The 27,659-nt window shown below is 39.2% G+C and overlaps 1 protein-coding gene across 4 annotated transcripts; it reads right to left on the bottom strand.

Annotated features, from left to right (window-relative positions):
- mphosph9 (M-phase phosphoprotein 9) lies at window positions 1-26,618 on the bottom strand. Of its 4 annotated transcripts, none has more exons than XM_030742024.1 (24): window positions 26,506-26,618; window positions 25,492-25,763; window positions 24,118-24,265; window positions 19,995-20,084; window positions 19,367-19,869; window positions 18,636-18,804; window positions 18,356-18,428; window positions 17,049-17,152; window positions 16,785-16,904; window positions 16,136-16,599; window positions 15,140-15,289; window positions 14,575-14,662; window positions 13,939-14,154; window positions 12,506-12,553; window positions 12,351-12,415; window positions 10,336-10,437; window positions 9,096-9,314; window positions 8,805-8,998; window positions 7,525-7,794; window positions 6,919-7,039; window positions 6,005-6,096; window positions 5,296-5,489; window positions 2,012-2,080; window positions 1-966 (listed from the first exon to the last, which is right to left on the bottom strand). In XM_030742024.1, exons 2-24 carry the CDS (start codon window positions 25,725-25,727, stop codon window positions 865-867), a joined length of 3,837 nt encoding a protein of 1,278 aa, XP_030597884.1. In that variant the 5' UTR covers window positions 25,728-25,763; window positions 26,506-26,618; the 3' UTR covers window positions 1-864. The 4 variants fall into 4 exon arrangements, with proteins under 4 accessions (XP_030597884.1, XP_030597886.1, XP_030597885.1 ...); XM_030742026.1 differs by having other exon boundaries at window positions 8,829-8,998; XM_030742025.1 differs by having other exon boundaries at window positions 18,636-18,801.
- Between the last annotated feature and the right edge of the window lie 1,041 nt (window positions 26,619-27,659).

The raw sequence follows: 27,659 nt of genomic DNA, 5'->3' as shown, positions 1-27,659 counted from the left end.
TTTATTGTGCAACAATATTACATTTCCGGTGAAGTTCATATCACTGTAGGAAAACCATGTCAACAAGAAAGCAGTGCAAGAAACTCCATGCACAGGCATCATTGAAAATCAGCTGACTGTGGATTTGACTGTGGAAATGTATGCGTGTGAGTGTGTGTGCGTGTGTGTGTGTGTGTGTGCGTGTGTGTGTGTGTGTGTGTGTGTGTGTGTGCTGGTTTCACTCTATTCCGGAATGAGTCATTACTGTAAAAAATTACAGATATAAAGCAAAAAAGACAAAAAGACACAATATACATTTTTTTAAAAAGGTGATTTGACTCAAGTAAACAAATATTTCCTTCAAGTTCAATAAGTTTGGCCCAAAGCAAAAGATAAATAACTGACAAATTGAAGTAAATGACCCACAGAAACATAAATAAATACACTTTATGTCATATGAAATGGAATAACATTCAAAATTTATACAAACAAAAGAGCAAAAAATGGCAGTGAGATTTCCAAAGTGGATAAATGACTTTGCTGGAAATGTTTGTATTGATCGTTCACATTTACTCCGAAACATGAGCTGATTTAAAAATCTACTCCCGAATATGGCAAGTAAAGTATATTAATAATATTGATATTTCTGGGACTAAAAAAGTAAACGACTGTACAAATCTGTGCTTTTCTAAAAAATATACTCCAAAAAATTGCTATATCTTTCATACGTATACAAAATATCCCCGAGTAATAAGTAAGAGGTATAAAAAGATGCTGTACAGATGGGCTTATGGCACAGAAAAAGATGGGAGGACAATCAGTGCTGTGTATAAAACCAAGACGCTAAGTTGTAGCATCAATACTAAAGTAAGAAGACAGACATTGCTATATGTTGGCCGAGGAACGGAGGACGTGGAATCTCTTCAGGGTCATTCGGATGGATCCCAGCTCACGGTTCAGCCTCTCCAAACGATTCTCTAAGGCCACCTGAGAGCAGAAGTGGAGCAGAAACTTCAATGGCAGCCACTGCATTCCACCATGTTTTCACAGACTTAAAACAAACTCATATTACCTGCATTAAATCAGTTGGACTGGGCAGGTAAAGCTGAGTGAGTGCTGGGACAGAGTTTACTGTGAGTTATTGTAAGTATAATAATCCAGTTTTGAAACAATAACACCCTTGGAGTTTTACAATACAAGCCATGGAAATCAGTAATTGCTACATTTAATTGGACTTTGTCTTTTGTGTCTCTGTAAAACTTTACATACATTAAATATATATACATACATATATATATATATATATATATATATATATATATATATATATATATATATATATATATATATATATATATATATAACTAAGAAAAGGGGGAAAAGCCTAATGTGAGCACTTTAAATAATATTAAATTATTTTCCACAGAAAACAAGTACTTTGTTTCCAAAACCAAAAAACTATAAGCAATTAATCAGAAAAATATTCAGAATACTAATTGAGAGTGAAAATAATCAAATACAACATTTTAACATGAATAAATGATCTAAAATAGATAAAGGAGACTCAGTAATTTTTCATTTAGTTTGTTTAGTTTGGTCCACAATATAACAAAAAGTACTGAACTAAATTAAGAGGCTGCAGCGATGCCAGCAGCTCTGTGAACAGTGACTATGATAACATGTTGAGGTTTAACAGTTTTTTTGACCAGCTGCTGGCACGGGATGAAACTAAAATTTAATAACAAACTGTCTGAGATATTTCTGTCACCACCAAAGTGATGCACTGGGATCCACAGAGTCACACTGTAAGCCTGTTAAAAACACTGTGAAAATGCTCTTTTTAACTTTAACAGCAAAAAAAGAAAAAAAAATGTAATTTCACATTTCAAAAGCTGGTTACAGTGACATCTTGCAAATATTTTTAAAATTATTGTAATAAAGAATCTCCACGCCATCTTCTTAACAACAACCACTACAAATAAATCCTATAAACATAATAATAAATATCTGCATGGTTTCCCTGGAGCCTTACCTCGTCTAACCTGGTCTGTAGACTCACTCTGCCGCCTGCGACAGGCATCCGGCTCAAAGCTGCCTCAATCTGTACAGCACACATTCAGAGGTTAATCATTTATGACCAAAAATCATGATATTAATTAAATACCTCTTACAAGACTGACTCATGAGTAATCTAGAGTAATATTCCCATGCCAGCAAGGCAGTGGAGAGGAAGACTGGTGGTGGGTGGATATGAACCTCCTAAAAATAGAAGTGATTTAGGAGCTCTGTAAAAACAATAAATCCTGGCCTGTGTGTCAAAAATGCTCTCTGAAGGTAATTACTGTCAATTCTGGTGTTTAAACTGATTAAAAATTTTCCCCAAAATAACTAAAGTTAATAAGCAGAATATGAAGAAACAATCACTATGACTTGGAGTTGTATCAAATAGATATCAACAAAGTTTGTACCAGAAGGCACTGTAACACGTCAATAAAGCACCCAGTCTGCCCTTTGAGTCCAACATGAGAGGAAGAGGACATCCCAATACCAAATCAAAAGGATTCTAGTTGATGGGATGGCACAGCGGTGCAGTGGTTAGTACTGTTGCCTCACAGCAAGAAGGTCTTGGATTTGAATCCACTGGCTTGCTGGGACCTTTCTATGAGGAGACTGCATGTTCTCCTTCTGCTGGGTGGGTTCCCTCGAGGTACTCTTTTTTGTAGACTGATGAGATAAAAGTTGTGAATGCTAATGTTTGCCAAGTACCAGCAGCTTATGAGGGAAGTTAAATTATGTAATGTTACTAACTATACTAATGTGTTTGTTAAGCTAGATTTTTGCTGACATGAGTTTAGCCACAAGCCATCCGTCTGCTCAGCTCTAAACTCTTATATACTATGTAAAATATTCTGTTCTGTTTGACTTGGACTATACCATGTACTTACTGACACAGCTGTGTCATTCACTGTCCATTGTACTGTGTATAACTGTGCATGTGACAAATAAACCTTATCTTATCTCTTTCAGACAAAATACAATCCACCAAACTGTTAATGGGGGGGGGGTTCTCATACCATCTATTCATGTGCTTAGCTGGGCAGGGAGACTGGGCGAGGCAGAGTGCACCATCAACAGTTTGACAGCCCATCACAGAGCTAACACTGAGAGACACCATTCACTAGCCCATTCACACCTACAGAGTCATCATATAACTTAATGTGCATGCTTATAGATTGTGGGAGGACACCAGAGCACCCAAGGGCGCAGAGAGGACATGCAAACTCCACACTTGTTTTTTATAATAGGGGTGGGCAGGTACATAAAACATTCAGGAAAACTTCTGCAGAACTATTATGCCCCATTTTGGAGGCCTTGCCCTCAACTTTTATCCAATTACTTTTAGTCACCACTTGGTTTTTAAAGATATAATACATATTCCAGCAAAAATATGTTTTCAATAATAACAATACTCATTAAATCAAAACAATTTTATGCATGCAGTAAGAGATTGATATCCTGTGATTATCTTTAACATTTCTACAAATACTTTATGGTAACCACATCCTAGAACAGACACAAAAAATTAGAGAAAGTGCTGCACTCTTGTACAAGGGTGTATACTAAATAATGTATTTCTATTTATATAATCTATAACAATAAGCCAGATACAATGCATACTTAGAAGGTATTTACAACATATTATACTCAGGTGTGTACAGGAATATTACTACATATGCACCCATACTATATAATCTGCTGATATTAATGCATTATGTATAACGTCACTATAATCATAAGGCAACCATGTACAAAACATAATACAACTATGTTGCTTACATTTGAGCAATATTGCTGAGCAGTAGGTATGACTTTAAAATTGCTCAATGATGAGTCAAAGTCTGTACTATTTATAGCCATGAGTCATCCCTGACCAACATGATAGACAAGGCTCAGCCAATCAGAAGTTGGTATAACAGGCTAATCAATAAGACTGCAGCCTAGAACTCATGTAGGCTCTTTACCTACAAATTTGGGTTCTCCCCATTTTCCCACCATCTAGCTACTGCCAGCTGTTCAGTGATCTAGGTCAGTTCCTAGATATAGGGAATCATCTTCTGTTTCACCTTTTCAGGGTTGCGGGGGGGCTGGAGCCTATCCCAGCTGTCATAGGGTAAGAGGCAGGCTACACCCTGTACAGGTCACCAGCCTGTCACATTTACACCTACAGGCAATTTAGAATCATCAAATAACCTAACCCTACTAATTGCATGTCTTTGGACTGTGGGAGGAAACCAGAGTACCCAGAGAAAAAACACACACACACACACACACACACACACACACACACACACACACACACACACACGGGCCAAGGTGGATTCAAACACAGGCCTTCTTGCTTTAAGGCAGTGCTTCTCAATTATTTTCTGTTACGCCCCCCCTAGCAAGAAGAAAACTATTCGCGCCCCCCACTCCCCACTGTGACTATCCATCTCTGCATAACATTTTATCCTTATTAAAATTAAAGAAAAAAAGAAAGACATATGGTCAAACTTACAAAGAATAACTTTATTAAATCGTGTTTTAAGTCTGCAACAGAAAAGATTTTAAGTGCATCATTGCCTGAAATTAAAACTAAATAAATCCTTGTTTAAACTGTAAACATGTTTGACCAACTAGACACAGCAAACACACCGGTCTTTCCTCTTCTCCAACTGTAGTGACAGTGAAGCCAAGCGCTAAATACGCTTCGTCGTATTTCCTCGTCTTAGCTTTCGGGTGACTTTCTTTTGTCTCATTATCTTTGTCTCTCTCCGCTTTTCTTTTCATCCCTGTTAAAAACTTTTTCATGTTGGGGGTTGTTATGTTGAATAACGGAGGCTATAGGCAGAACGCAGTCGGAGCTTTCTGTTGACTCAACACTGCTAACCAAGGCAAACCTGTTGTCTTGTAAGTCGTAAAATGTTGCACTGTCGCAAACGTGACAGAAGTAACAATGACAGCGCCACTGCCGCCTACTGTAGTGGATGCGCAATTACACTTTATACTAGTACGGCCCCCAAAAAAAAAGCCTGTTCCCCAGGGTCACACGCGCCCCCCCAGGTATCGCACCGCGCCCCCCAAAGGGGGCGCGCCCCACTATTTGAGAACCACTGCTTTAAGGCAACAGTGCTAACTACCACGCCACCATGTTGCCCAGCAGAAGAGTACTAAACATCCAGTAATGTGAATATTGTGGTGCACATCTTTGAAGGGTCAAGAACACATATGCTAAATTTCATGGCTCTACTTTGTTGTTCAAGCCTTTGAACTCACCTGCAGTTTCTCCTGCGTCAGCTCGTCAAACAGTTTCTCAGCCTCAGCCAGTGACTGGATTCTGTGCAGAGAGGCCGAGTCCTCGCAGAAGTCCTGCAGGTCAGGTCCACTACAGACTCCCTGCTCCTCCCAGCCCAGCCGGGAGTGGTCATCCTGTGGATTTACGCCACCAGAGGACTCTGGCCGCTGATGGTCTGACAGAAAGAAACAGAAATATTATTAATCTGCTCACGGTAAATACACTCACTGACCACAGTTTTGGACCTGTTTACTGTCTGTTTAAAAAAGAGGACTGCAGCTGTAAGAAAGTTCCCTTTGCAGTGTTCAACCAGTAGTAACAGAACATTTAAGAAGCCATTAGTATAAACTCTCGATCCCTCCTCCCACTCCAGAGAAACACCTTCAAATAAATAAATAATGCATAAGAACAAACAAGTGCCTCCCATTAGTGAAGGCAACCAGTGTGAACAAGTGAATACCAAGTCAAATAAATTAAGCCTCAGGTTTTCCAAAACCAGGGTCTCAACTCTTTGTCACCCTGCATATTAAAAGATATTAAGTATAAATAATCACCCCGTTATTCAGTGTAATTTAAACTGGTTTATGGCATGAGTACACCACCAAAACAGTGCAACAGATCTGGTCAAATTACGAGAAAAGAACGGTTAACTGAATTTTATAAAATCTGTTAAGAGTATAAATCTGTTACCATCTTCTCTGCCTGCTGATATAAACTGGAGTCTCTTCCTGGGACTACTGCTGTGGAATGAGTGACGTCTCTTGTCAACTTGTCCATCAGGCCTGTAGACAGCACACAATGAGGCTTTTAATTAACTTCAACAAGAACAACAAAGAACAAGCATCACAGCGTCTTTGTTCGTGGGTTTCTAGGATGGAGGCAGTGAGGTGGTGATATTTAATTTCATGCTCTAACTGACTTTGAACAAACCTGAGTTCTGTGTGACACTCTTTACGGGGTTTTATCTGCAGAGTCAAAAAATGTAATGTGTGTACGGAGCAGCAGAATGACACCTGGTGGTAAATCTCAACAGTCGGCGTTTACTACAAATGTGACGCGAGAGAGATCCTCTGTCTTCTGGGACATGGTGAACATCATTAATTTCATTAACAGATTTCTTCTCTGCTAATATTTCTCCATGGGTGCTCCCCCACACTGAAATCTTTGACATATCTCTCTTGGTTATCTCTCTCTTAACAGTTACACTTCTAGCTGACACAAGGCCAGATACAGAAAATCTTTCTTTATTGTATTATATTTAGACACTGATTTATTGAGCTTTATTGATATACAGGCACTACCAAAGAAATGAAGACACAGCACTCTACAACCTACATCTTATGTCTTATGGGCCTTTATTTCACACAGATATCAGATATAATGACATACTGAGAAAGTTCAGGGCACACTGAATGCGGCCATAGTGGAAAGTCCACATTCTGTCACTTGCAGATGGTTAAAAATGAAGACTTATTGGTTAAAATACTGAGGAGCACAGTGAAGACTTCATTCCCCAATGCCCTGTAATGTTTATGTTTTTCAAACAGGAGTTAAGGAGAATTTGCTTTACAATACAGGACAGTGTGATGTTGTGCTTTTCTTACCTTTGGAGAAGGTATTCCTCTCTTGGCATCAGGTGACCAAAAGCAGTGGAGTAGTTCTCACTGGGGCTGCGTTTAGGGCTAGACTTGGCAGACAGGGGCATGAGTAATGTTTCCCTCTTTGCTGGATGGAAGAGAAGAGCGCACCACTAAGTAAAGCTCACACAGCCCTTTATTAACCCTATCATACCTGGTGTGTCATACCAGACAGAACAAATGACAGTGTCTTTGTGCTCCCATGACTTTTCAGCCAATCAAAATAATTCAAATTCATAATAGGAGTCAGCCAATCATAGCAGCGTGTGGTGAAGCCAAAGCAGAAAACCAAGGTAACCAAGCCATCTGCTTGCTACCACAACTCTTTCACACACACGATTAATGATAAATAACTGTAAGAAATTAAAAAATATGATATGCCTGACATGAATTCTTCAGTGAATTGTTAATGACTCCAAAAATACATGAAGTTATATATAAACGGTAATGTTAAGTCTTATTAACCTTTTAACAATGTAAAGAAGGAGCTTAAGAGAAGATGTTAGATTTTAACAATTTTCTGCTCCCATTAGGTTGTCTTTAAATGGAATTAGAGTGACTGGGAGCTCTTACTAGGTGTAGATGTGGGTATGCTTCGGTGTGCTGGAGGGGGCAGTGAGGAGGATCTGTGGCCCTCTGGAGAAAGACTCCTCTGAGCTCTTAGGATAGCAGAAGCTCGTTCTGCTCCACTGCGACTTTTCAGTCCACCTTGCTCAGCTCCAGCTACCAGTCCTCGAGGTTTAACCAACTCCTTATCTGCCTGAAGAAGCCCAGCTCGCTCTTGAATTGGCTCTTTGTGTCTCCGCTCCACAAACCCAACAGTGGTTCTCTGGTTGCTGACCCCTACAAAGACAAAAAAAAAAAAGCAAAATATAATGCAAGAGGACCCAGTGGTTATGTTTGCTGTGCAACTAAATTTCACCACTTTATCTTCAAATAACAGGCATTTTTGATAATTAGTTGTCAAATGAGTTGTCATGTTCAGAGGAAAGATAATTTAGTAAGTAGTCAGGATTGATATTTCCAGCTGCAGCAAATACTTGGCAGCATGGCTCTGTTTTGGCACTTCCGCAACATTGACAACCAGAGACAGGGAAAGTAGAAACAAAGAGCAATGGCAAAAGATGCCTGACACTGAAGTCAGATACGGCATAAGATACAGGAGCTGTGTGGAGGCGGACTGCAAAGATTACCAACAGGATGGGTAAAAGCCCGAGCCATCAGCTGACATGGGCTAGCCATGATATCATGTGATTTACTGGGATGGTAGCTGAGCATGACTTGCGGCTTGCCAGAACAAACTATTCTTTTCCAACAGGTAAAGTTAAAGCAGAATCTTTTTAAAGGTGACTGCGTCCTTATTAACCTTAAGAAACCTTTGCTATTACTGATCACCTAGATTAGTGCCTTCATAGACTGTTGGCCACTTCAGTCACAAAGTGATTGCAGTATTGTTCTTTCCTGCTGGACTGGCAGGAAAAATGGAGTCGGTCACTCCTTCATGATACAATGATTGATCCCTTCTGGTTATGTATACAAAATTCAAACATAACAAAAGATATATGATATGATATGATATGATATGATATGATATGATATGATATGATATGATATGATATGATATGATATGATATGATATGATATGATATGATACATTCCTGCATTCCAGACTTAAAAAAGCAAGTGACAACACAAGACCTGAAACCAAAGAATAAACTCCTGAAAATTAATGTTAAATCACCAAAAATTAAACACTTATATCAAAACATCTCAATACATCAGGGAACATTTTCAGGCTGAAGATAGAAAACTATAAATATAAAGTGGCCTTGGTGAGTGAGTGTGAGTCATACTATGGTTGGTGGAGCTGTTCTTACAGGGAGCCCGAGTATCTGTGGCTTTGGTCTCCTCCAGCTCTATCAGGGCCCTCATCATGGGTGTCAGGGAACAGGACCCGTCTCTGCGACCAGCTTCCCACTGGCCAGCACTTTGCTCCTGGTGTCTGACCTGAAGAACAGGCTGTTCACATTCTGGCGGAGATGCACACCTGTTGGACAGGATATCAGTAAATCACTTATAGTTGTACTAAATTTGGTTAAAAATAAAAAAAAAAAAAAAAACATCCACAACTATCAGAAACATACCTCCAGCTCCCAGCAGCTGAAGAGGTGTCCACAGAGCTTCCAGTTCCTGATGAATAATCGTTAAATGGATACGGTGTCCTTTTGGGGATTGTTGACTGATTAGGTTTTCTACCATTGTTTAGCTGGTCAGACCGAGGAGGAGATGACTTTCTGTGGGTAACATCAGGCTCTGCTTTGCCTTTACTGGGTGACAGCAGCAGGTCCGGATGGTGGAACAGACTGTGGAGATGTGAAGAGGTTCAGCATTTGACAGGCACAAAACTTCTGTGACACTGACAGAATATTTGAGCCTAAGATGGCAAGATGTAATAAAATAGGCATGATTCACAACATTAAAACAACTCTGTAGTTATTAGCTTTCTACTGTAACGTTCTACTGTAACATCCTGAAGAGTGTGCAGAGCAGATCCTGCAATGTTATTATTAATGAAAGTGGTTAAATCAGGTGTGACAGATGTACATGAATGGGGCATACAGGTGCTGGTCATAAAATTAGAATATTATGAAAAAGTTCATTTCAGTAATTCCATTCAAAAAGTGAAACTTGTATATTATATTAATTTATTACACACAGACTGATATATTTCAAATGTTTTCCTTTGGTTTTGATGATTATAACTGACAACTAATGAAAACCCCAAATTCAGTATCTCAGAAAATTAGAATATTGTGAAAAGGTTCAATATTGAAGACACCTGGTGCCACACTCTAATCAGCTAATTAACTCAAAACACCTGCAAAGGCCTTTAAATGGTCTCTCAGTCTAGTTCTGTAGGCTACACAATCATGGGGAAGACTGCTGACTTGACAGAAAAAGAAATAAACATTTGAAATATATCAGTCTGTGTGTAATAAATGAATATAATATATAAGTTTCACCTTTTGAATGGAATTACTAAAACAAAAAAATCAACTTTTTTATGACCAGCACCTGTATGTGGAAAGCAGATCTGCTTCGCAACACTAAAATTATTCGTCTGTTTGACATCCTGGAGCAGGCATCACAGACACATGTGACAGGACAGAACAGGATGTCCACAGAGTGCTTTAAAAATAGCACCTCTGCACTTCAAAGGTGCAGGAGAAGATGACCTTGATGGGAAATCAGCCAAATTTAAATCAGGTAAGGACACGCATATATATATATATATATATATATATATACATTTTTTTTTTTTAATGGGTGGAGTCTTGGACATTTATGATCGCACCTTGTAGAGGATTTTTTTTTTGTGCTTACCCAGCCCCAGAAGGTTGTATGTTGCTGTGGGAAGCATGACGGGCCCTGGCCTGGTTCTCATGCTCCAACTGCTTCACCTGAGACTCCAGCTTAGAGATCGCTCTGAGGGGTTCAGACACAAACACACATGTTAAAGTAACAAGTTAAGATTCAAAGAGAAATTTCAGAGGCAGGCACATCAAGGCATGCTGGCATACTAATTTTTTCCCGCTGCACTGCACAGCAAGTTACAGCTCTTTACCTTAATGATTGATGGAGGTGCACACTTATCATAAACTACTACACAAGGCTGTTACCCAGAGCTCTTTCTAGTTCGCTGTAGCTATTTATGTTTGTTCCTGTCTGTAATATTTATAACATATGTGTCCATAAATGTTTAAATGGTACTAGCTTAGCTCTGCAAACCTGATGATAAACACAAGTAACAATAAGAACAATGGAAATAGCTGGAAATGTTTGAATGTGTTTCATCAGTAGATGAAACAGCATCTACTGTTTCTACAATAAACAGCAAATGTGAAAGCGCAAATGGCAATATATATGACTGGAAATAAATTCCAAATAAAATGATTTTGTGAGGCTATCAAACACCCAGACAGTAAGGCCTGTACTAAGAGAATAAGTCATTTAATGATATCAAAACAGAATTTTTTCCCACTGTTGTTGGGAACAAACAGTGACTAATGATTAATTGCCAGTGAAATATTTCATTAGACCATCATTAATTAGTGATTAAACAGAACTGAAAAATGAAGCTAAAATTCAAGTTCTGTATGTTTTAAGTGTTTTTTTTTTTCTTAAGGTATGGGCTACAGCAGAAAAGAAAAACATAAAAGACTTTAGCAAATTAAATTTAGTGTATTGGTGTATCAGTGTATACTGATACACTGTATCAGTGTATGTCCAAGTAATCCCTGTCAGCTAAAATATCAGTCTACATGTTTCCCTGTCCACTTTTTTCTACCCTTGGCTTTATAATGATGCAATATAGAGAGAATATCTCTAATGTGGTCATGTTCATGTCACTCTGGCCCAGCAGCTTCATCTACCTGCTTTTTAATTTTTTTGTTTAAGCCCACCAATCAGAAGAAGAGTGAGTTGCTTCAGACAACAGATGAACAGAGGGGTTGTACCAAGGCCCACTGTAAGCTCAACAAGGATTTCTTTGAACTGTGAATCATTCTAGTCTAGTACAGTGCAAGAATAAAAATATGATTTTTTTTTTTTAATTAGTATATCAGGTCCCTTTTAACATCAACATTTTGCAAGAAAAATTCTCTCAGCCATCAAGCCCTGGCTCTAATTTGCTCCTCCTGTTTTACAACCTGTAGTAATTAACAGTGGCAATGTGACTCCGTTAGACCCTGAAGCAGCTTACGCTGTTTTCTATTTTTAAGGTCCTCTGTGTATTCAATAAATAAAACATTTCCTAGCTTACTATAATCTCTTTACACAAAATCACATGTATGTTATTTCCATGAATGCTCAAGTAGACCTTACCCTTTAGGTTATTAGCCTCAGTGCTGAAATCCCTCAAAAACATAACGCTAAAGAACTGCAAGTCGTAACTGCCCTCTGTTGGGGAACTCACATTATTGACTTGACACTTCATCAAGTGTGTTTCCACTTAAATATACACATAAGCTCAAGTGTCAAGGCATCGATTATCAGGCAAAGCTGAAAGTGCAAGGATAAGTTGCTGCATAGCACCAGAGGGCAGCACTATTATCTATTTTTAACAGGAGCATCATCAGGCGTTATTGATTAATCCTCTTTTTTTCCATCTCCCTGTTTTGCACCACCCACCACCGCAGCCCTTTCAAAAAGCTGCTCAAATCAGCCAATGACAACGAGACAGTGACAGGCCTGAGACTAATAACACTGTAACACTTTGTTTTGGTGTAAATTTAACAACTGAGATTTAAAATTTCAGTTGGTGAGCTTTAGACAAGCTGGTAGTCAGGTCTTTTTAACCTGTGGATAGAGAACACCTGTAAATCACCCTTTTCACTCACCTCTTTAATTCAGATATCTGATCGTTGGCATCGACAAGCTTATTCTCTGCTGACACCAAGTTGTTCTGCAGATGCATAAATGTAAAATCTGGATGAGGCCAAATCAAATAATCACAGAAAATGTTCTATGTAAATTCCAGTGAGAGAATCATTACCTTCACTCCCTCATGCTCCTTCATCAGGGAATCATACTCGCCGAGCAGCTGAGGAAACAAAACCAGACATCTTAATTGCTGCAGTGCAGATAAAGTAAACTAAGCAAAACAGGGACGCACCAATCTTAGGTAGGTAGAACTGAAACGAAGACTGTTCAATTATAGAAAAAAATCAATATTAAAATCAATGAGAAATGAGGTGGATGTGGTGGGTGACACAGGGTCATCCAGAAGGTTTTTTTGTTTTTTACTTAATTTTTATTAACACTTAAACAAATACATATTATAGCACTGTCAGATGTACTTTTATTATAATAATATAATCCCTCTTTATTGTTTAAATGTCGCAGAAATAGGTTTCTATTCATACCTTATCTAGCCACATATAGTATGTTGGAGAATCAGGTTTTAATCAGCTAATTGTGATGCATTTAAATGCTTCTGTCAAAAGTAACTAACAGATATTTACTAGCTGACCCCGTTAAACCTGCTTGAATTAACCCGAGTAATGCAACCTTGGACTCTTGTACAAGATTTTGGTGAAATATCTTCTTGACAGCATTCACACATATCCTTTCAATATGGCCAAGTAGAGACAGAGGGAGTGTTGACCACTGGCTTAAATCCTTGGCAATATTTTTGGATTTGATTTTTTTTTTTTTTAATTTAAGTCATATAATTTATCTCAGGGGTGTCAATCATAAGACTCTCATACAGCCCACTGGACAGCTTTGGAAAAAGTGAAGCAGGGCATAAATTTTAGACTTTTAATTGCATTATTTAGAAGTTTTACAACTTTTCCTACTGATAAAGACCTCCCCCATAGCCATTCAAACTACACCAAAGTAATTAAATGATAGATAAATACACGATAGTGTAAAAAACATGAAATCTATCTGCCATAGAAATTTATAGATTTTTCAACGGGTCTACAGTGAAAAAAGGACATTTACAGGACAGTCTGGACAATGAGCTAGTTTTTCCTTCCCACTGTTGCCAAGTGCTTACTCATAGGGGGTTGCTTTGATTGCTGGGGTTTTCTCTGTATTACTGTAGGGTCTTTACCTTACAATATAAAGCATCTTGAGGTGACTTCTGTTGTGATTTGGTGCTATATAAATAAAATTTAACTCAATTTGGCTGTAGCCCACACTTGGACCTGACTGGTGCATCCCTGAATGGAAGAAAACTCTTACATGCAGCCTCAGCTGCAAACAAATTCCCATATTCCTCAGCCCCTGGAGCTAGGTGACTCCAGACAAAAGAAACTATAATAAATTATCTAATACATCAACAATAATGCACTTGCCTGTTTTAAAAATAATACCTCAGTACTGATGCTAACAAAGATCCAGTGAATAACAAGAGTTTCATATGACACATTTTTCTGGGTGTTACTATGTATTCATGTCACTCTGTTTTCTCATACTTACATCCTGCAGCATCTTGTACTCTCTCTCCCTCCTGGCCTCTTTCTCATCGGCTTCCCTGCAGGCTTTCTGTGCCGCCTCCTCCAGCTGCCGTACACGGGCCTTCAAGCGTGCCGTCAGGGTGTCCTTCTCTTTGGCCGAACGTTTGCTTTCTTCCAGCCGTTGCTGCAAAGATTTCACAGTGGCGCCTGCTACAGCATAGCGCTCTGGCCATTCAGCCTAATAACAAAAAAAAGGGCATCAAAATGAAGGTATGGCAAAATTATATATTTGTATTGTTTTCATTTTCTTATTCTTTTTTTAATGAACTGAGGGGAAAACATCCATGATGAAGTGACAAATTAAAAAGCTGCCATTATGATTCCTTAGTTGAATTTAATGCAAAATTAACTATGAGATACTAATAGAAAGTACTATACAGATACAAGTGTCACAAACAAACTGGAGGAATGTTTTATTACAGCTCACACCAAGGACAAAAAAAAAACACACTTTTCATTAGTTTTTGAGGACTTAACAGTCTGATAATGATACACTTAAAGTCTGGTATCAGACTTTCTAATTAAGGCCCAATAAACTCAACTGAACAAATAAACATTAAAAAATAAATTAAATAAAAAATACAAACACAAAGCATACCAGCTTTTTCTCCAGTGAGCTGTTTGTTGCCTCTAATTCTTGAATACGCCTCGTGGCCTCGGCCAGAGCCTCTTCTAGATGTATGCATCTGTAGAAAAAAAAAAGCAATAAATAATGACAAAATAAAAAGAATCTAAGCAGGGCATCCTACAGACTTTTATTTATGTCTTAATATTTTAGAATGTCACTTGAATATTATTAAAATTCACAAAAATTCAGATGGAATTTGCCACTTTTTTATTTTCAGCATCTTAACCAGAATTTTGCATCACGCAAAGTGAACTACATATTCTCATATCTATTGTTGTAAATTCACTGATAAATGTGGAAATATTGTAAGTGTGAAACTGGACCTTGGAAACCAGCGCTCGATTTTTGTCTTTTTTAGGGGCTTCTAACTCAAAGTGACAGCCAGCCCCCTGATAACGGCTGTGAATTGTGTTTGAATGCTTCTGCTTTTAAACTGCATTACCTTATTTCCTTTTTCTTGCACACAATATAATTCTTAATACTTTTTGCTCCAACTCAATAAAACAATAATAAAATACAGACAGCAAACGCAAACCTTTCTGTGAGAGCATGGTTGCTCTTCTCTAAATCCTGGGGCAGATCTCTGAGCTTGAGTTTGTCTCGCAGGATTTGGATCTCAGATTCATAATATGCTTTCAAGTCGGCCACATGCCGAGAGTGCTTCTCTCTCAGGTTCTGCCTTAGTCTGAAAAAAGGGAGAAGAAAAGCAAAACTTTTTTATGGAGACTGGTCATGTGTAAATTTACTTCATCGCTTACAGTTTTTTCCCCCCACCTGAGAATGGCTCTTTGGGAGGTGACCGATCGTGGCAGTGTGTGATCACGATGTAAAGTGAAGAGAATGAGTCTGATAATCAAAATGCCTGCCTCCGCTTTATCAAGTACAAGAAGCTCACTAAAGCCTCTTTGAGAGTGCCAGAAATGATGCTACTCACCTGTTTAAGCAGGTTCAGTGCATATTAAAAGAAATAAAAGGGGAAAAAGAACCAACCTTGAGGTTAAAATGTGCTGAAATAGTAAATCTTGTTATGAAATGCTTAACTATTAAACATGTGATTTTTGTTCACTGCCTCTGGTTGTTGTGAAACACATGATCTGCCCTGTCCTTATTTAAGGCCCTCTGGAAAGAAAACAAGTGTGACTAAGGTTCTAATGGTGTTTGGCAGCATTCAGGAGTTGTCTGATGTCTCTAGAGACCCACATTACTCTTTGTTTATGGTCATTCTGTTATTTTGCATGTCCTGTTTTAGTCTACTGCACAAAAACACCCTCTATGCATCTCTACCTGTACTATAAGAAGGATCCCTCCTTCATTCTGTTTCCTGATGCTTCATTTTCTGAAAACTATTTCTTAATAAAATCACATGTTTAACTATAGACTTATTGTGGATTACCAAATTTGGAACCAAGACATAAAACTGGCCTTAAGACGTAAAACTCTGGGGTAAAGGTGGGACTGATTGGTGAATGAGGTGCGGCTAAAAAACACACCTAAATCTAGCATTAGAATAAACACTGCACTCTGTACTTACAGAGAGACGACCACGGGATCCTCTAGGGATGATGCTCTTTCCATGTGTGGACTGACTCCATGCCGCAGAGAAGCACCAGAGGCTGAACAAGGCTTCAGGGTGCTGGTGTGGGTGTGACTAACCTCCTCCTCGCTGGCTAAGGGGGCACTGGCTCTACGCTGATGGCTGTCTGTGTGGGAGGGCTGAGCCTTATCCTGGGAGGTAGACAGGAATGCTTGGGATCTATTTCCCCATGGACTTTGCACTTTAGATGGGGCAGAAACACTGGAGGTATCAGAGATGCAGTCTGTATCTCCAGGGTTGGGGCTGCACTCCACCATGCTGTCAGGGGTTATAGGGGTCCCGACTCTGGGGTAGAGGTTGGGCTGATTGGCGAACGAGGGGCTGCTGAAGTGAGAGGGTGAAGTGAAGCCAGAGGTACGATCTGATTGCCGCATGTTAGCTGTTGGGTCCAGAGTCAACATCTGAAGCAGAAACACAGATTAACTGTAAGAAAATCTGAACTTATGAATGTGAAATTTACTACATACATTTTTTTAAATACTGTTACATCTTATATTTTAAGAACATAAATGTTTAATTGTGTCATTATCTTTTGTTAAAGATATCTACAATCTTGAAATTGCAGAGCTTGAGTTATGTGACATACCTGCGGTGACAAAGGAACAGAAGTAACAGAGGCTTCCCAGTCTGAACGTTTACAATCTGCTCTTTGCTTGTTCTGATAGATCTCTCTGAGAGACAGCTGGGGTTCCTGACTCCCGGGAGTCTAAAGGAGACCAAGATTAGACCTCAAACCTCAGTATGATTCTATTACCAGTGAATCACCTCAAATGCAAATGTGTACAATAAGCAAACCATGAATTTTGTATCAGTCTCAGATGCCGCTGTGAACTGTAATATTATAACTCACAAGACTCATGGATGCCTCTTGCAGAAGGAGATAAGCGCCACTGTCAAAGCTTTCTGGTAGGGGGCGATAGAGCTCACACTCATTCAGACGCCAATAAGTGAGGCCTAAAACAGAAATAATTAACTGTGATTACTATATGCAATCATTTGGACATATAGTTTGAAACCATATTTTTACTTCGCCCATAAGTTCTGTCATATAGCAAAGTTTGTTCATGATCGAAGGAGGATGATCCAGAATGCTGAAAATTACTTATGGTTGAGTATGACAAAACTGGGTGGTATCTATTGCAGTATCGCCTCATAGAAAATTTGGGTTAGGCGAGGTATGCACTCTACTGAACATCCTTCTAGTTTTAACATATTTCTGGCAATATTGGCCACCCTAAAATACACCAAGATAAACAAGAACTCTGGTAATTAGTTAATTCACTAGTTGATACCACTAGCAGCATTTAGTGCTGATACTACTGTTTGTTTTTCTTGTTTTGTTAGTTTGTGTACCAAAAAAAACAATGAAATCATCATAAAAATGACAGACCTGTTTTAAAGTCATTCAGTTCTGCGCCGCCCTATTTTTGAACATTAACCAGAAGAAAACTGAATTGACACAACAGATAAATATTGCTAAGAATCTCTAAATAAAAACTTATTTGCTGATATCTCATTATCAACAGGGCCAATATGGACCAATACTGATACCAATATTCAGCTGACATCTATTTTATAAATTCCTTGCTATCAACAAAGCCAATAAAAAAAAAAACCCAAAATTATAAGTAAACAATGAATGTAGTTGAATAAAATGTGTGTGTATGTGTGTATGAAATATCTTGTTTCACAGAGCTTCAGTGTTGTCCACATATTGTTAAAAACACATGATTGAGCCACAGTGTGGAAGTAAAATTAAAAAAATAAAAACTACTGTGAACAGCTGGAGAAATGAGCTTGGGACTCAGAAAGCTGGCTGAAACACAGAAATCAGCTCTCCAGGTGTGTGCAGACATATGTTTTCATTTTTTTCTACCTGGTGACAAACATCAAGCAGAAGAGCAAATGCACTAAGTTGGGGCAAAAATTAACAATGAAGCATAACTAGCAAGCACAAATATGGCAGGGGCTTTATATTCCAGAATAACTATAATGTCCTGTACTGTTTATTTTATATGAATTGTATTATATTTATATTTTGTATATATATTTTATTTTGTATTATATGTATATATTTTGTGTTGTATTTATTTGTATGGATTTTACAGTGGCTAAACCCAGTCGCTGTGTGTTTTGCCTGAGTCAGTGAATTCTTACCTGAGGCTTCAGACATCAGGCTATCACTCCTCCTCAGGGGAAAAGAGCTGGAAGACGGCCCAGCTGGCTGATGCTGAAAACCAATAGAGATGAGTAGATTAGACTCAACAGCAGGAAAGTAATCAGGACAACCACAACAGACAAATGCGCCAAAAACAAAAAAATACTACAGATGAACACTATGCACTGTTTTGTTTTTTGTGTGTTTCACTGCTTATTTTATTCATGAAAAATCTAATCTGTCCTGGAGAAGCAGCTGTCATCACTTGCGGGGTCATACCTGGTCCTGGGAATCTGTGCTCTCCAGAGTGTTTTGACTATGGGATTCTCTGGGGCTGCGAGGCTGCTCCTGGTACTCAGGCATTTGGGATGATGCTTGTCCTGCTTTGCTCTTCTTGGGCCTGAGTTTCTGCCGCTGGGCCCAAGAGGTTAACTGCTGGCTGGTGCTGCTAACAGAACAGCTCAGGGTAAGTAAAAATATTATGTCTTGGACAAATGCTGTCCGAAAACTTAAATCAATCAGGGAAGATTTGATCAGACATCTGTCCAATAATGACTCAAAAAGCTTGACTGAGTATTCTGACAACACGCTCATCTCAGGCTGATCTAATCACTTTAGCCCTTTGTTGTTCTGTATTTACTATGCCACATGTGAGCAGTAGTGCTTACTGGAATTTTTTTATTTGGCCTGTCACAGACTCAGCCTTTATCACATTAAAGATTTTTACATTAACACTTCAGTCTATCGCACATGTGAAAATGTAAAGCAAAGAGAAGGAGGGGAAACTCAACATATATTAAAACAGTTTGGCAGGAGAAGGCATGCAAACCATGCCTTTTACCTTGTCTGTTTATGGACCACTGTTAGACGTTGTCCATAATCATAAGAGCATCCATTTTCAGATGCTCTTAAAATTAACAGAAAGTGTAAGTTAGAAAGGGCTTAAGAAAACACCACAGTACCTCCTTCCAAACTCTGGTTAATGTGTGAGTGTTTAACCTTAGACATACCCAGAGGTTTTCTGCTGATACACTAGTGGGTCATTCACTCCGAGAGTCCTCTCATTGGAATAATCCTGCTGGCAACCAGTGACAGTTGTCTCTGTATCTTTCTGGAAGATAGTGGACCAGTGATGCTTCTCACTTCTTTGACCAACATCCTCATCTTCCCCTGGTGAACCCGCAGGTTCCAGACCTGACTCCCAAGTAGACAAAGTCCCATATCCACTGCTGAGCATTGTGGCTGCACGCTCCTCTCGCTGGTTGGCGGTCTCGGACCTGGGGAGCGGAGGTGATGGGGAGCTAAAAGGAGTATGGACAGGGGCTGCCAGACTGTCATTGTCACTGGACACATTTTTGGGGACTGTACATTCACTAGAGACCGGGGGGAAAATATAGTCCTTCATGTTTGTGGTAGTTTTGCTCACAGGAGTTGGGGAGAACTCTGCGTGTGACTGGACACTAGCCTGGCGGTTTTGGAGCTGAACCAGGGCCTTAATTTCATCCTGAATCAACTGAAAAAGACAGATTATTTTACTGGACATGTAAACATTTGCTCTTAATGTACTTACTAGGACCGTCACTTTTTTGAGGTGGTCCAAATTCATGGGACAGCACATGATGTTTAATGCAGGCTTACCTGTATTTGGCACTGGTATTGTTCTTGCTGAGCAAGTATTTGCTCTTGGTATTGCTTCTCAACCAGCTGAAACAGATGCAGCCATCGACCCTGTTGCAGAAAAGCAAACAGTGTTACGTGCCATCATTACTCACAGCAAGACATTCCCCTTGGTAAATCAACTGGGGGTGGAGCCAGAGTCAGTTTTATCACTGTCAATACATGCTGACATTCCTGTTTTGTCTTTGTGCTGCAAAGGCAAACATTCATGGTGACTGTCTTAAACCTATGTGTGAACTACCAAAGGCCAAAAGATGAAAGATTACCTAGTGATTCTGGACATTTACAAACACACAATAAACATAGGTCTGTAGTACAAAGCAAGCTTTAAGATCAGTAAGGTAAGTTCAAGTTTAATTCTGGATTTTTTTAACATTTATGGTGGTAGTTCACTTCATACAAGGGAAGAGTCACCGTTGTAACTTAGGCTACACAACTAAGCGGGCTCTGGCACAGGTTATGCTCCAGAGCAACTTGTTCAAAACCACCATCACCTGACCAATCAATTCTCTTCGAAAACGGCAGATAAAATACAGGTAATACCTAAAAGTTAAGATCAGAAAACCCTTTTGTTTTTGCAACACTCCTTGCTTCATTTATTCCAGCTGGGCGCAAATAATTCAAATTCAGGAAACTATAGTTCCTTATATAATCCTAAAACAGCGGCTGACTACAGCACTAACCTCAGTACTTACTGATGTTAGCCTATGTTAAATTTAATAGAAAACCTAATGGTTTGAATTACATTTGTTTTCTTTATTTGAGCCCAAGACCATTAACTGCTACCATGGCTGCAGCTTTTTGTCGATTTCAGTGGTGTTTGTCCCAGAAAAATCTGATAATTTTCACAGATTTTAAGTAAGTACTGAAAATATGTGTCATTTTCCAACCCCCACCACTCCATTTAGCAAATGTGTTGCTTTGTGCATTATATACTGCTCACTGTTTTTTTCATTAGTTTTGCATTTGGCTAGGGTCAGTGTAACTACGATACCTGGAACCTACAGAGGTTGCACAGGTAGTCCAACTCCTCCAGGGTGGCACATCAACACGTGCCATTGCCAGAAGGTTTGCATAGTCTCACGAGCATTGAGAGATTCCAGGAGACGGGCAGTTACTATAGGAGAGCTGGACAGGGCTATAGAAGGTCCTTAACCCATCAGCAGGACTGGTATCTGCTCCTTTGTGCAAGGAGGAACAGGATGAGAACTGACAAAGATTCAAAATGACCTCACTGGTATGAATGTCTCTGACCAAACAATCAGAAACAGATTTCATGAGGGTGACCTGAGAATCCTCTAGTGGGCCCTGTGCTTACTGCCCAGCACCGGGCATTTGAAAGAAAAAAACAGATTAAACATAAATCATCTCTCCTTAAACATGTCTTGAGAGTACGTGTGACATGAAAATCAACATCTGCCTCTATCTATGTCTGAACATGCCTGTGTATGCAGAAACAGTATGAGCAAAACCATGGGTGTGGCCTATATACGCCCTATTATACTGTATGACCAAGAAATCTGCTTCCCCGGGAGAAATCTAGCTGGGAAATCACTCTGTTAATTAAGTGCATATAAACACACTACAGGAGTAAATAAGTAAGAGAGAACACAGGGAATCTAAAATAAACTCAAAAACAAGGAACAGAATACAACCAAACTATAACCATGAACCTAACCCAGATAACTACAACTAAAAAATCTCAGAATGTAAATATAAGGATATCAACCCAGAAATATCTTTAAAAAGATACAAAACTCAAAACCGCAAAAACTACAAACTAAGACTCAAACAGAAACACTGAATAATAGAAACTGAAAGTCCAAAACCTAAACTGTGGGGTCACAGACCCAGGATCATAACAAGCAGGATAAGCTTTGGTTTCCTTTGAAATTTTGAAAAACAACCTTGTTAAATATCAGGAATCTGTAAAGGCTGCAAAATATTTCCCTGACATTATCACAAAAACCTCATAATCCCAGGATTTTGTTTTCTACCATCAACTCTGTTAGCTTTACTATCTCCCATACCTTTCATTTTATTTTAGGAGTAGCACTCCCGGCTCTTCTCACATTTTAATTGACTCTCATAACTAGCCTGTTTTAAACACATTACATTACTCTTTCTTGCAAAGATTGCTTTCTCTGTGCTCTCCATTGTTCTTAAAGATGTATTCAACATTAAAGGACCCAGGATCCTCCCCATCATCATCATTTGATGTCTAATGATACTGTTTCATCTCTCTTCAAGTAGGTGGTTGTTCAGCCCCTGCTGAAAAAAAGCTACTTAGAGCCCACCTTCAGGGTTCTAGCCAGCAGTTGATCGCCCAGCACTGCTCCAAGCTCGGGTACTATCACGCCAGGTTGACAATTTCACCGGTTCACTATTGGAACGGTTTGCTGATACTCCCAGTCTGTGAATTTTTTCTTCCTTTCTTAGAGCAAAATATCTCTGAGAAGTTTCAGTCAGGTTTTAGGGCCAGTCACAGTACAGAATCCACCTTGCTAAAAGTATCTAACAATCTCCTCCTTTCAGTTGACTCTGGGGACAGTGCCATCCTCGTCCTACTTGATCTCAGTGCTACATTTGATACAACTGATCCTAACATGCTCCTACAGCACTCCAGTGCTGGTATCTGCAGCATAACACTACACTGGCTGACCTCATGCCTGAAAAATAGATCCTTTTTATCAGCATTGGAAACAATTCTTCTTCAACAGTTATACTTTGTTGCAGAGTACCTCAGGATTCCACCTTAGGCCCCATCCTGTTCTTCCTCTACATGCATCCTCTGGGTCAAATCATCAATAAACAAATATCTCCTTTCATTCCTGTGCTGAGAATATTTAGTTGTATCTCCCCCTCAACATTAATGGTAAGTCCAGGCTGGATAACATCTTTTTATGCCTTGATGACATTAAGGCTTGGAAACTTCTCCACTATGTCGAACCTCATCCCTAAAGTCTTGGTGTGATATTTAACTTTGACTTTAAGTTTGACAAGCAAATCAACTCAGTGGTTAAGAACCTCTTTATCTCTGCTCCATATTAAGATTGTTATCATGCCCTCATTTATTCCTGCTTGGACAACTGCGATTCACTTTAATCTGGTCTCACTCACTCCCACCTTCAGCTTGTCCAAAAATGCTGCTGCTAGGATCCTCACAGGCACCCAAAAACAGAGATTATATTACACCTGCTTTAGCTTCTCTTCATTGGTTGCCTGAGAGGTTTAGAATTGATTTCAAGATCCGTCTGTTTGTCTACAAAGCCCTTCATGATTTGGCCCCTTCTTACATCACTGACCTCCGACAGCCCTACTCCATTTCCAGGTCCCACTGTCATGAATCGCAGAATACGGACCCAAATTTAGGATGCAGAAACACACAAGGGTTAAACTCAAAACACACCTTTAATAAGGTTGATGTAGTATTCCAAAGAGTATGAAGCAAAAGACAAACTGAATCCAGAGCAGCAGGAAACACATGAGGACAGGTTAACAGACACTGAGACAATCAATGTGCTTTCTACATAAATTTCAATTGAGTTGAGAGCAACTCACTATATGAGTGCAAGAACACATGTATTTATGAAAGGGTCAGAGTGCACAGCTGTGCATCACAATTATGACACAAACTTCCATTAGAGAGGGAGAAGAGATAGTAAGAATTGTATTATCTAGTGATCTTTTATTATCTAGCACTCTTTTCTCAATTAAAGATTGAGAAAAGAGTGCAATGTACCAAGGTGTACACACTCCTTTAAGCCTGATGAACTGTGCTATAAAGTGCCTTTGCATTGAAGAGAATCACAGTTGTCTGTTCTCTGGAAATCACATCCCATGTCTGAAAAGATCAGCTGCAGAGTGGTGCTAGGTGGGGTGTTGGGGTCTGCGAATGTCTGCATCTATCTTACTGTCAGGTGTAATTTGCACAAAAGATACATGTGACAACTCTGAAATGAGGCTGCCAGCTGCCAAATACAGCACACAAGAACAAACTGCTACAGCAGCAAACTCTAACTATACTTCCTCATCAGCATTCTACAATAACTACTGTCTTACAGGCTCTGTGGTATTTTCCTACCTCACAGTCCTTCCAGATCTCAGGGTCTGTTTCGCCACTGCTCTGGATCTCCTGCACCAGGGCCCTAAGAGTCTCCAAGGAGCTGGGATTGATGAATGGGAGGGTCTTCCCTTGTTCAAAGGCTTCATCTGTGCTCAGACATAGACTCCTGTAACAAAATTGGATATTCTTACTATATTGTACCCAAGTATTAAAATGTAATTATTAGATATGTTTCTTCTGCCAGTATTATAAAGCAAAACAGACAGCTGAGCATAATTTTAGATGCCACAAAATAAAATGATAAAGGTAAAAAAAAGATACCTACTTATTAGAGCAGACTGATATGTCAACTAGCCAATATTTGCAGCAGTTATTGGCCCTTCAAATTTTTCAGTATATGTTGCTCAATATGCACTGACATTGAAAATACTTTTTATGCAATATAATGTAGAAGAATTTCCTTGGGGTTGTTTGAAAAGTGTCATCACACAATTTATCCTGCAGAGCAGTTCTGATACTTTTGTTTCTCAGCAGTACATGTAATAGAGTAGCATCACAGTTGAGCAGTAGGTAGCGGCAAGCACCATAAGTTAATTGAAATTTGTGGAATACTTTGCTGGAAATTTCACTCAATAGCCCTATCATTTTCCTCTTCCAGTATAACTCTAACACACCATATGTATAACTAACTTTTGAATTTTTATTCCATAATCAGCATTTGCTCCAAAGATCCAATATTCCTCAAGCTCTACTACTTACTTACAAAAGATGCATCAGTTGACTGGTTGATGACAGGAATCAGCTTCAGATATAGCCAAATTCTTTAGCCTTTACTGAAGCTGATAAGTACCTTTTTAGCTAATTTAACACGTCACTTTACTTCTGCACATCACTGCAATGCAGACTTCAACAAGTGTGACTGTTCTCCTTCATAGCAAAATCCCATCTATCTTCTCTGAAGCAAAATGGAATATATAGAAGGTTGTGATTGTTTTTCCTTAATGCTAATACTGCTTTGGCCAGTAACCTGGAGCTATTCAGTCTCAGTCTGAATTAAAGCGATAAAAATAATAATTAATGGCAAGTGTCATATTATTAACATGACACTAAAACCTCTATTAAAGGAAAGTCATAGAAATAATCACGTATACTGTTAATTATAGTTCTTAGGAAAAAAAACTGTAACAGGATAAAATGTAAATCAGCAGGTCACAGTTTTAAAAAAGTTATATCAAAATTGACAGAGAAAATTGCACTATACTATCACACTGTATATGTGGGAAAATACTGAAATTTCCTTCTTATATAGATGTACTGTAATATGTTTAATCTCTACACAAAGAGACTTCTGTCTATTTGTCTTTGGCATCAGTAAGGAAAGAGTCACTGTACCTGATCTTGTTGCATGCTGGTGTGATGTCCATGGGCCTGCACTCCACAGTGCCTCCTGTTGTTTGGGAGGTCGTGTGTCTCCCCTCAGAGACAGCCAGTCCTGAGGCTGACGTCCCCTCAGAAGACACCAGAGAGTTCTCGCTCTCCTTCCCCACATCCCCATCAGGACTGACATGGCAATGGCTCAAAGCCCCTGAGCTGGACACATCCTCTGATATACTGTCATCTGTGGACATTTTTATGGGCCCATGCAGAGGAGGTCAGTCTGACAGCTAGGGACCAAAGGAGAGGAGTTAAGAGTGCTGTTTAAACTTCCTTGTTTTCTCAACATCAATAATAGGAAGTGTTGCTCAACTGTGAACACAATAAAGCATTAATATGTGAGGAACTGATGCAGAATACGTGTAAAAACCAAGAACAGGCACTAAATCACTTTGACCTCACATCTACTATCAACATTCAGAGGCTGGTATAAAAATAAACAACATAAACAAAAGCATCATGTGCAAATTTTCAGGATAATCTGTGAACGTTACGCCTTAGCAGCTTCTGTCAGCCTATCTGCCATGACCTGTGTTAGCTGTATGTGAGAGCTCGTCCGACCTTTGATTGGACAGCTAATTAACTTAGCCAATAACAACATAATCAACAGATAGAGCTACAGATGCAGTGGTTGGTTCATTTAATAAGAACCTACATTAGCTGTTTTAGCTATGGTGTCAGCCAGCGCAACCGATGCTGCAGACGGCTGAAGTTTCCTGTCAACTCCACGGGAGCCTGGGTTACTTAGGCTAAGTTACCAAGCTAGCACAATAACTACCACTGACTAGCAGTTCAAAATGGTTAGCTAGCTAGCTCAGTTTGGCTAAGTTGGTTTATTACAGGTTTGTAAGCACAGCGTAGGCACGCTGGACCGCGCGGATGAAAATATAGCGCACGCGGGTATATAATAAATAATGTAAAACAGAAGACACCGTCGCGCTGACAGGCTACATTTAATAAAGAGTGACATACCCGTTAACTTGTATCTTTATTTCATCCATATTTCTCTGTGAGTAGTCTAGCTGGCTAGCTGGTTGCTGGTTGGCTGCTGCACTGCAGTGGTCGTTGGCTGCTGTAACGTTCACAGCCCGCAAAACTATTGGTCAAAATACGATCTGAAATACAGAGTTGTGATTGGTTGTCATTTTCATTCAGTGTTTCTATTGGCTATGTGGGCCCAAGTGGTGTACACATCTGTTGGGACCATAGATCAAACCAAAAGCATGAGGAATGTAAATATCAATAAAGGAAAAGTTGTGCATGTTTATTCGACTTAAATTGAGGTTTTTAAGACAGATAACTAAAGTCCTGAAGGCTTTCTGATTTCCTACGCCTTTCAAAGTTTCAAAGTAAAAGTTTTGCTCCATTCTTGAACGGGTGAATTGAAGATTTCATTTTAGGCAATTTTCATTTATGGATGTAACATGAAAGAATTTAACAAATACACAAAAATAAATGTAGCATTGTTTCTGTGCTAGTCCTTCAAAATACACACATAAAGATAAGTTGTTTTGTTGATAAAGGTACAACTTTAAATGACACTTTACTAATTATATTGTTAAGAAAACATATCTTATTGTTTGGATAATATTTGTTGTCCAAATCAGTTCCAAATTGATGTTCTCCAGGTGGTTAAATTAATTAGTCCATTAAAAATGCTCCAGAAATTTTGAGATACCCCTCGAAAATAAAACAAAGTACAACAATGTTTTTCATATTCACTAAAGTCTTGAATATATGAAATGAACCAGTAAGCCTAGAGACAGAATTTCCTGGTAGGACCTGCCCAAAACACCTCACCAAAGAGGTATCCAGGAGGCATCCTAGCCAAATGCACGAACCACCTCAACTGGCTCCTTTCGATGTGGAGGAGTAGCGAGTCTGCTCTCAGTCCCTTCTAAATGACTAAGCTCTTTACCCTATCTCTGAAGGTGAGGCAGACATCCTTCGGAAAAAGTTCATTTCTTCCACTTGTATTCATGATCTCATTCTTTCTGCCACTACCCACACCTGGTGACCACAGAGTTGGAGGTACTAATTCAAATCCCAACTTCTGCACAATCAGCTGCAAACCACCCAAGTGCAAGCCGGAGATCACCACCTGAAGCCAAGAGAACCACATTAGT

Source organism: Archocentrus centrarchus, chromosome 12, assembly GCF_007364275.1.
Source record: "Archocentrus centrarchus isolate MPI-CPG fArcCen1 chromosome 12, fArcCen1, whole genome shotgun sequence".
NCBI lineage: Eukaryota > Metazoa > Chordata > Actinopteri > Cichliformes > Cichlidae > Archocentrus > Archocentrus centrarchus.
This window is presented reverse-complemented; position numbering and strand designations above follow the sequence as displayed.